This window comes from Citrus sinensis, chromosome 4 (assembly GCF_022201045.2).
Source record: "Citrus sinensis cultivar Valencia sweet orange chromosome 4, DVS_A1.0, whole genome shotgun sequence".
Taxonomy (NCBI): domain Eukaryota; kingdom Viridiplantae; phylum Streptophyta; class Magnoliopsida; order Sapindales; family Rutaceae; genus Citrus; species Citrus sinensis.
The window spans coordinates 7,917,044-7,924,014 of record NC_068559.1 but is presented as its reverse complement, the minus strand read 5'-3'; the positions used below and the strand labels follow the sequence as shown (position 1 = coordinate 7,924,014).

Sequence of the window (6,971 nt, the reverse complement as noted above, 5' to 3'; positions counted from 1 at the left end):
TTCATTTAGAATAAGAAATGAATCAATTTGTCTTTTGTTATTTAAGTAATTTGTAATGAAATGGAGTTTTATAAGAAATTTTGAGGGATTTCAAAAGGCTTACTCGAATATAAAAACCAACCCGAAGCCAAATAAATTTTCAACTCAAACTATATATATGTATCTAATTTCAAGAAAGGAATAGAAATCAAATTGAAAGTAAAATTCACCCAATATAAGATTGATAACAGAGATAGAAATATTCAAATATAAAAATTAGTTTCTCTTCCAAGAAACTAGCTTAAATTGAAGTTATTTGGTGACTTAAATAAATTAGCAGCCTCAATATTGAGAAAACACATGATACTAGCTTAAATTAAACAGCCTTAAGTCCAATTCAACCGCAAAAATTTACCTATAAATTCCTGTCCATTAAAAGATAATGATGAAGTTTTCATTTTATTTCTTTTGGGAAAATAAGAAAAGAAAATAGTCTAATATTATAAGGAAGATTTTATTTATAATATTATGTTACAATTCTCTACTATATTATAATCAGAACTTCGTAAAGTCAAGTCCGAAAATCTATTTCAAAGAAGAATGAAGAGACAAATACTCTAAAATTAGGAGAAATTCTATATGAAGAGACATGAAGTTTCAAATTATCTTTTCAGGTATCTTTAAGTTATGTTCAAGCATAATTTATAATTGTTTTTTTCGTGCAAGGTGTTTTCTTGCTTCTTCTAATTTTTGGTTAACGTTGAACAGCAATGGAAATATTTAACAATTCAATTCAAAAACTTGGAAGTATTACTTTTGACCATGGCTTTTATCAATTTGATTTTGATCTTTCTTTTTAGCTGCTAGACGATCATCTATGGTGTCACGTTAGTTTTTATCCCAACTTTATAAGTGTAGCACAATTGTGGTTCTAAAGTCTGATAAGAGTCACAAGTTTGATAAAATTGAAGCCTTTGGCCTCTACTAAGGCCACCTATATGACCATTATTTCATTTTATGTAGCAACCGAGAACTGAACTATGTTACATATAACATAACATACAGTAAACCCATAAGTTGTCACCCATGACAGCTTAATTATTTCACATGCTGTAACTTTTTTATTTTGGGTGACAATTTAAGGGTTACTGTATATTACATTTACATATAATGCAAAGCATGACCCAACAACCGAATGTTAATTTAAAATAGGTTAACACTGGCATTTACACAGGACCCTAGTGCTTGCATACAAAATATAGCTCCTAGATCTCATCCAAGACTATAAAGCATGTAATTGGGAAAAAAAAAGAAAAAAAAAAGCTGTAAAGCATGATCTGCCATACTATTACAGAAAATTTGTTGCATTAAACCTAAAAAAAAAGGAAAAAAGTTTTCCTATAGCATATTATTTTGCATAATGGACTTGAAAGAGACCAAAGACCAGAAGCATTATGTTTAAACAAAGCAAGCATCAGAGATATATCCACACAAACTGATTACTTAAGCTTTCATTATCTATATAATTGAAGCAATCGGTCACTCTCATCAAAGGCATCCTCTCGACAATGGCGGTTTATGGCTCTTCAATTGTGGGAGATGATCATTCTCTCCAGCTGCAACAAAAGAGATAACAGAGAAGTGAAAATACTTGTTAGAACAAACCAGCTTAGAGTAGTAGTAACCATCAAAAATTCGGAATGGAGAATTTGAAGGTTAAATTAGTAGACGATAAGGCATGGTTGCAGAGTGAGGTAGGAAATAAGGGTTCATGAGAGATTAAAGAAGTAGAAAGTCAGCTCAAATTATACATTTACATGCTGATGAATGAATATGATAAGAGTACGTTAAAGAGACATCGTTATTAGAACATTCCCAAAATAGGAGCAAAATGAAACAGGTGAAGCAAGAAAATTATCAGCAGTTTGGACCAAGAAGACAAACAGAAAATGGGAAGCTAATGATAGTGGCAAATCATTCAGGGCTCTGTTGCACGGTTCCTATACACGGCATAACTGAATTACCAATAATGCTACATTGTAGGACTGGTTCCCTATAAAGCAATGTCAAACATCCAGAACAGAAATACAGTTTCTTTCAAATTCAATTTACTTGCAAGCAAATAATAGTGCGTGCTTCTTCCCTCATATGAACTAATTTTTGACATTTCAAAGACAGTGAGATGGTTGATTATCATTAGAAGGATATCTAACATGTCGATGAAAAAGAAATGGAAAATAGTAATGTATAAAAATAAGAGAAATTAAAACAGGAAGCAACAAGTTGATGGTTGACTTCTCAAAAATGACTTTCTTCAGCATGGCCAAATCTTAAGGCATCAAAGCTGATTCCAGTAGTTAACTGGATAAGACGCAAATATGACCATCTTCTTAAGCCAAGCTTGAGGTCATAGGATCAGATACATGGGCCTTTTCTCATTAGCTAGGACGATTATTACATATCAAATGAAGCAGATTCATTATTAACTATCTCAATGTAAATGTATTCAGTTGAAAAACCGACAGTACCTGAAGAACTATATCCATCTTGCTATGTAGCTTTAGAAATTCATGTCTGATCGCATCAACTGCCACAGTGCACCTAAAAAGAATCATACTCATGAGAATATAGGGAACACATGGGGGAATGAATAATTAATACGTAATCGAACGAAAACCCAGAAAAGAATTCAGTATGTTCTTAAATAGAAACTCAAGAAGTTAACAATATTGGCATGTTGAAATTTGTTATACAAAACATGGATTTATTGCAAAATGGAAATAGGCGACAAAGTGATGTGAATAAGCAATCCACCTGAAACTTATAAAAAGCGGACAACAAGAAGACATATTAATAGGTTAAAATATAAAAAACCAACAGCATCTCAGTGCAAATAAATCATAGAGAGATATTTCCAAAAATCAAACTCCATTCCCTTTGTTTCCTTGTTTTCCTGCCTTATCTTTAAATGATCTCTTCCTTTCTAGCCAAATAACAGAAAGTGACAATTGGCAATTAACAAAATTGAAATGCAATAATCGTTTGAAACCGGGAAAAATATTGCAACTTATTATCCTATATAAGCCAAAGACTTTGCCATATAGACAAAAGCTATATTTGCTAGTAAGGTTACTTAATATGATGTCGGAAAATGTTGGAAACAAATTTATTATCCTTATTGAATAATAAGCTCAAGACGAGTCTGACTGTTTTAACAAAAAATATCATTTTTTCCGAACTTGAAGTCGGGGCATTTTCCCAACTATTTGGAAGACTAGAAACATTCTTTGCACTTCAGTACAGATGTTAATGAACCCAGAAAAGACCTTATTGATATCATGAATTAATATTTCCAATCACCTTTTGGGATGTTTTCTCTTATCACAATTTCATCAACCCAAAAACAAAATCAGTTCCATATTAGACATCTTTGAGCTGGCTACCCCATGTCCGATAGAGCCAGGAAATAAGAACAGAACGTGATGTAGTCTTCTTATAATAAATTATGCAGTGAATATATGACCTTGGGTAATTAACTTGTTGCATTATCTCCTATGCTGGTTGTCAATAAAACATGGTCAACATATTATTTAATAGTGACACAATGCCTTTCTTCACTCAAACTAAGGGACCTCCTCAACTTCCTCATTTTCTTGAATATTCCACAAAATCCTCCCTCCTTCATGCCACAACGGCTTGTGAAAATATTTTAAAATTTTGCACAAAGAAATGCTAAATAATAATTTAGACAATCCCACTACCTAGGGAGTAATGTTTGCTATTGTACCTCAAAATTTGAATACCAAATAGTGGGAAACTGATACAAAGATACTGACAAATTTAATACAGCCACAGAAAAATTGTTTTCTTACCTTTCCTTAGATCTGTCATCAATGGCATGACGAAGGTCACCACACGCAAGTGCAATTTGATGAGCACCAATGCTGGACCACCAGATGGAGAAAAATGAGTAAGCTCAAGCATCAAACCACCTCTATAACAATAGGATGATCAAAGAAGCATAAGTATCACATATGAAGAACAGAGATATTGAGGAACAAATTATGTAGTTAACTTATTCGTGCTACACCAAGTCAAAAGCAAAACAAGGTAACTGAATTTTCTCTTTTCTGACATTGACACAATCCGTCCTGTTGACAACATTTTTGTTCGTACTTCCCTTTCGATGTTACTAAATCCGTTTAAAGAAAAATTACCATAGAATGGATCCGAATATATCAGCTTTAAAAAGAAAAAAAGGACTGCAATTTCTTTTGAAATATAGCAAATTGTTATCTCCCAAAATCAAAGCATATAAATTGAAATTAGTGTCTTAAAACAAATTACTTCATTACACAAATGACTCTGATTATTCAGGAAAATGGTAACTCAATTTTAAAAAGACTAGACTCAAGATGTTAGCATGCCCTTTGCATCATAGACTGTTGTTGTATGCATAACAAAGATAAAAGAAATGTAGGATTTAGCCTTGGATAACTGATTCTTATGAATCGACAAGCCAAATGATCCTCCCACCTCTGGAAGCTAAAGTAGCAATTTCAACAACTTTGCAACATTGACCCGACTTAAATGATCGTCATTAAAAGAAAAAGACAAAATCACCAATTAATTTGTCCCTGCTTATTTTACCACAGTGCCACGTGCAGCAAACACAGAAGTTGACCCAAAAGATTCGTAAAAGGAAACAATTCCCCGTATTCTGTATTTATTAAACTTAAAAGATGAAACTCGTAAATTCATTAGAGAGATTCTTGGAAACAAGTAGTTAAGTATATTCTATATTTGTTAGATATATATTTAAGAACAATTCAATTTGTCGGTTTGTACATGACTACAAACCCAAACAACTACATTACCATAATGTTCCTCCTTTAATTTTCATGCATAATTCTTCCATTTCATGATAATTCACAACAGGTTGCTCCCTGCAAACAATTCCAAGGAAAAGAGATTGGCTATAGTAAACACAGAAATCTATTTAATAACTGAAACACCAGTAAAGATATTGAACATATAAACACATTCGAAATACTGTCATAGTCAATAGAGATTGAGATATACAAAGCCAGGGTCATCTCTCTTATGGTAGTTTGGGCATCAGAGCAGAAGGTTGGTATCAACTCGGCAAAAAAGAAAGGTCCATTAGCCTCCTTCAAAGAATAAACCATTCTAAACCGAGAATCCACTAAACCCTGCAAGACAGAAACAAACAAATAAATCCACAATCATCTCCTAGACCCAAATGAAAGTGATTTTTTCCACTAAAATAATTGATCAGCTTCAGAACTAAATCCATCATATTCAACGTCAGAACAATATAGTTTAGACACAGCACAGTTAAACAAGAAAAATGGGAAAATGAAACTAACCATAGCAACTTAATTCAACTACTAAGTATAACAGGTCTTAGATTCGAACTCAGCTCACATGCTCACATGGGCCGCAGAGAATTGGGTTGCTTATAGACTACTTATTAAATTAAAAAAAAAAATCCATTTCTTTTCTCTTGTAATTGCCATTCGTTCCATCACAAAATATTAAATTACAAGCATCAAAATGAAACAAGAATATGAGTGCACATCAGAGAAGTTGCATAATCAAAATCCAAAAACCTGCATGGGTGAATAGATAAATAAAGAGATAGAGAGAGAGATAAAGGGTACTTCAACTTCCATGGAGGTGATAGTATCAAGAAGCTGCCGGTTCAAAGCCACCTTATCAGCCATTATAGAGAAGAGCTAGCAGAGAAGAAGAAAACCCAGGAAGCTAAATTTAACAGAGAAATGGAATAAAAGAAATAAAACTTTCTTAGTGGGGTGTAGTTTGTGAATTATGAAATTGGCAGAAAAGGGGGTTTTATACAGATGTTGAAATAGGCGGTTACAGATAATAATTGTATCTGAGTTTGCATGCATTTTCTCCCCATAAAGACAAGAGTTGTACAACAAAACAGCCCTTCGACGATTCTTTTTCTCTCTCCCTCTCACTCTTCAGTGTAGTGTAGTGCTTAATTAAGCCAAGTGTAGTGCTTAATTAAGCCATGTGTGTGAATTGTGTTGTGTGGGGTCAAATGGGCAAAGCAAGTTAAGCGAAAGTCATGAGGGACTGTTCTGTCTGCATTTGTAACCTGGCAAATTTGGCTAGTTGGCTTTCAACAATTCTTATGTCAAACCTGAAATAAAATTCAGAGGGTTTTACTTGTCACATGTTGTGGTACGGGAAAGCTATGAAAGTTGAAACCCTCTTTGGAATGGTGACAACAAGGATACTATTGATGGGAGTTTGGATATATATATATATATATATCTATATAGTAGTTTTCTAGTCAGGAATTTTAAAATGCGGAAAAGTCATGGAAAGCTTTAAAACTACACGGTTTTTAAAACCATACAGTTTTAAAAGTTTCCCGCACTTTGCCGTACTTTAAAATTCCTGACTGGAACATTTCTATATATATATATATATATATATATATAATGGGAGATTGACATATCTGTACTGAAAATAATATATATTATTTATCATCGTACTATTTTTATAATATCTAATTACCCACAATACTAAAATTTAAAAAAAAAGGGAGTAAATGGATTATTTTCTTGGTATTTAATTTTGAGAAATAATATATATATATATTGTAAAAAGATTCAAAAATAACAAAAGTACAAGAAATATATCATATTATTAATTTTGTTCATACCGAAGGCCTATATTTCTTATCTCTACTATTTGAATTTTTATTTTTATTTCAATTTATATGAGTCATTTAATTTATGATAAATATAAACAAATATATATTAGAAAATAAGTCCACCGAATTTTTGCTATTATCTAATTTGAACCAATTAAGTAGCTCTCACCAGATTCGACTCAAATTCGATTCAAACAAATAAATTTATATTTAAAAGGAATTTATCCTAAGTTTTTATTTAGGCGTGTTTTTATGATGTTTGGTGTGAGTGGTAGAAGTG

The 6,971-nt window shown here is 32.2% G+C and overlaps 1 protein-coding gene across 2 annotated transcripts; it reads right to left on the bottom strand.

The window, feature by feature from the left end:
* Window positions 1-1,159: 1,159 nt before the first annotated feature.
* Window positions 1,160-6,121, bottom strand: LOC102613240 (histidine-containing phosphotransfer protein 2). Of its 2 annotated transcripts, XM_006492134.4 has the most exons (6): window positions 5,664-6,075; window positions 5,062-5,192; window positions 4,857-4,925; window positions 3,852-3,923; window positions 2,508-2,580; window positions 1,160-1,595 (listed from the first exon to the last, which is right to left on the bottom strand). In XM_006492134.4, the coding sequence occupies exons 1-6, from the start codon at window positions 5,724-5,726 to the stop codon at window positions 1,566-1,568; spliced, it is 438 nt and encodes a 145-aa protein (XP_006492197.1). In that variant the 5' UTR covers window positions 5,727-6,075; the 3' UTR covers window positions 1,160-1,565. The 2 variants fall into 2 exon arrangements, with proteins under 2 accessions (XP_006492197.1, XP_024948746.1); XM_025092978.2 differs by lacking the exon at window positions 4,857-4,925 and having other exon boundaries at window positions 5,664-6,121.
* Between the last annotated feature and the right edge of the window lie 850 nt (window positions 6,122-6,971).

Bases quoted from the DNA above. Each gene is read 5' to 3' on its own strand.
- LOC102613240 (XM_006492134.4), bottom strand. From the start codon at position 5,726: ATGGCTGATAAGGTGGCTTTGAACCGGCAGCTTCTTGATACTATCACC. The intron at 4,926-5,061 runs GTATATCTCAAT...AATTGTTTGCAG, and splicing joins AGAGAGATGACCCTGGCTTT to GGAGCAACCTGTTGTGAATT. The intron at 3,924-4,856 runs GTAATGTAGTTG...CTGGTGGTCCAG, and splicing joins ATTAAAGGAGGAACATTATG to CATTGGTGCTCATCAAATTG.